The sequence below is a fragment of the Chaetomium globosum genome, genomic scaffold (assembly GCF_000143365.1).
Source record: "Chaetomium globosum CBS 148.51 scaffold_2 genomic scaffold, whole genome shotgun sequence".
NCBI classification, from domain to species: Eukaryota; Fungi; Ascomycota; class Sordariomycetes; order Sordariales; family Chaetomiaceae; genus Chaetomium; species Chaetomium globosum.
In genome coordinates, this window is record NT_165977.1 from 2,230,132 (window position 1) to 2,232,583 (window position 2,452).

The window sequence follows — 2,452 nt, forward strand, 5'->3', positions numbered from 1 at the left end:
GTGGTTTGCCCTGGGGCTCAGTTATCCACACAAACCAGACAGAGACCGGACTTTGTTCCAGAAACGGCAGCTCACCAGGTTCTCGGACGAAGAGAACCACTTGTGCCATTGCAAAGTCCTCGAGATCGGCCCTTTACAATCAGTTCGGTGATGGAACAGGAAGAAGCCTCGATGCCAAACTCGACAACTCGTCTCGCACTCGACAAGAAAAAAAAAGGTGCTGGAACCGACTGTCTGTCCCTTGCATGCTGCACTATGTGCATGCTGTTGGCAACCGCATCCAGGTACGCTGCTCCGCAATACACGAGACAGCCGGGGTACATGGACCACTCGCTTCGGTGGGATCCTTCTCTTGACGTCGCACACACTGTTTTCTTCGTCGTATACCTCAGGTTGTCGATACCTGGGCAGAAAGAAGTCCACTGATACGCCCGCCAAGCCCTTCGGGTTCGTTGACCCGGCTCCAGAGCTGTCAAGTGTTGGTGGGGTCTGCCGGTCTCGAACACGGCGGCGTCCTGATCCGGGACAAGGTGAGGTCTTTTTCCCATCGTCTGGTATTATCCTGAAACCCTGGTACAATGACTGGATGAGTCGAGTGTGGTGGGGTGGAACATGACAATCTTTTGCCACCAGAGCCCTGGGTCGCGTCGACAATCGGAGAAGTCTGTTTGGGCAGGTTTAGCCAGAAACAGACGACGCGCCAACATCCATTCGTCAGCACGTGCATGCGCTGATCCCACGCAGGAAAGGTTTCGCTGGGCAGAAAACCGAACAGCAGAAAAAGGAAAAGAGCGTGGTGGTCGATTTTTTTCTTCTTTCCAGAAGAAGAGACGCCAATGGAGCCAAGTTTTAATGCACGTGGATCAGATAGCAACAGCTCTGTTTTCCTCTGTTCCGGTAACTCCCCAAGCACGTGGATCTCGACAACTTCCTGCTTCGGTGTGTCGATTCGGCCGTGGCGGTCTGCTGGCCAAGGAAAATATTCCGCGTCCTGGGTTCCAGAGAGCAGGGCCCTGGGAGCCTGGCGTGCCTGGGTCTCTGGGACCTGGTACGGACCGTTGACGAACGGGCCGCGGAGGGGGACCCGTGGCAATCCCAAGGGTTTCGAGGGCATCGGCGGGCTCAAGCCCAAAAGGGAGGGTTATGCCGGGTCGGTGACCTCCCCGGATTTGTGGGAAAAGGGCCTGGTCGCGCTTGTTGAATTAGGCTACCGCATTAAACTCAATGTGGTACTGGGCACTTCGCTTGTCCTCGTCCACCGCCATTTCCACCCCAATGCATGCCATCTCTCGGAACCCGAGGTTTCATTTTCCCGGGTCGTCGCCGGTCGCTGGGGCTCGCCGGGGATGAGCCGTGCGAGCCAACAACAACAACCCCATGCCCGGGAATTTGACATCTGGATGGGTTTTTCGGTTTTGTTGTTCGTCAATGCCACGCTAGCGGTAGGTGGGCTAGTGGGATGCAACGATGGCTCCAGGGAAGCACGTCGGCCTGCTGCTCACATGGATACTCGCCGAACTGGGAACGTTGTGGCGTTGCTTGAATCGGGACACTGGCTCGACTGGACAACCGCGACAACCTTCTGATCCCGCCTGTGGCCCATCTTTCCCGGATGAGAGCCGAAAACCCAGGGAAATTCACCGTTGGGCTCATGCTTTTTGTCTGAGATCGACGGCCCTTGTCTCTCAAGAAGCAAGCATGGGCAATCTTCGCATGCTTGCCATGACAGATGGTGATGGCGCAATGTATCTGCAACGCGTTATTTCCCGTCTCGGCGATGGGCAGCACGACCAGGCACACAGCGAATAGCGGTCTCCAGTCCCCCGCCTGTGTCCCCCCACCGACCCAGCTTCGTTCCCACCTCGGATCCACTAACGCAGGAACAGAGACCGGCTCTGCCAATGGGGGCGCCCCCGTGCCATGTCGATGGGTCTTCTCGAAGGTTTCAGGGTCCCATTTTTTGTGCATGAAGAGCGCCACCTCACAATTCGCGCTCTGCAGGCACTGGCAGGCCAACTTGCCCGTTTCCGTCTTGAATTCCCAGCACACCCTTGTTCATGGCAAAGCCCGGCCGATTCCCTCCCAGCCCCAGCGCGGCGAGCGAGCATCGGGGCCGCCAGATGAACTGGTATCGGGGTCGAAAGATAACGTTACACGGTAGAGGACGACAAGCACGAGAGCTCTGCACAGTACTTCGTAACTACACTCGTAACTACACTACCTTATCACCGCCAGGACTTGTGGCCGTCCAGGACTGCGGGCAGCAAACAATCGACGACCTGAGCAAACACACAATCACTGCGTCTGCTGGCATGTCGCCAATGAGCCCGCTCAGGATTCCCTTTCTCGACCAACCCCGCCACTAGACTTCGTAACTAACTGCCGGCAGCTTCAGCTCTACGACTTCGTCCAAGTATGCCCTCCGCCATCGCGGCCGGCCTCTGTATCTCCA

The 2,452-nt window shown here is 57.0% G+C and overlaps 2 protein-coding genes across 2 annotated transcripts; one reads left to right on the forward strand and one right to left on the reverse strand.

The window, feature by feature from the left end:
* Positions 1 to 71: 71 nt before the first annotated feature.
* On the reverse strand, positions 72 to 1,114 carry CHGG_02838 (uncharacterized protein; the record flags this gene model as incomplete). The annotated part of the gene is made up of 2 exons (XM_001229353.1): positions 72 to 515; positions 584 to 1,114. The coding sequence occupies 2 exons, from the start codon at positions 1,112 to 1,114 to the stop codon at positions 72 to 74; spliced, it is 975 nt and encodes a 324-aa protein (XP_001229354.1).
* A 353-nt stretch (positions 1,115 to 1,467) lies between these two features.
* On the forward strand, positions 1,468 to 2,161 carry CHGG_02839 (uncharacterized protein; the record flags this gene model as incomplete). The annotated part of the gene is made up of 2 exons (XM_001229354.1): positions 1,468 to 1,732; positions 1,881 to 2,161. The coding sequence occupies 2 exons, from the start codon at positions 1,468 to 1,470 to the stop codon at positions 2,159 to 2,161; spliced, it is 546 nt and encodes a 181-aa protein (XP_001229355.1).
* Positions 2,162 to 2,452: the final 291 nt, after the last annotated feature.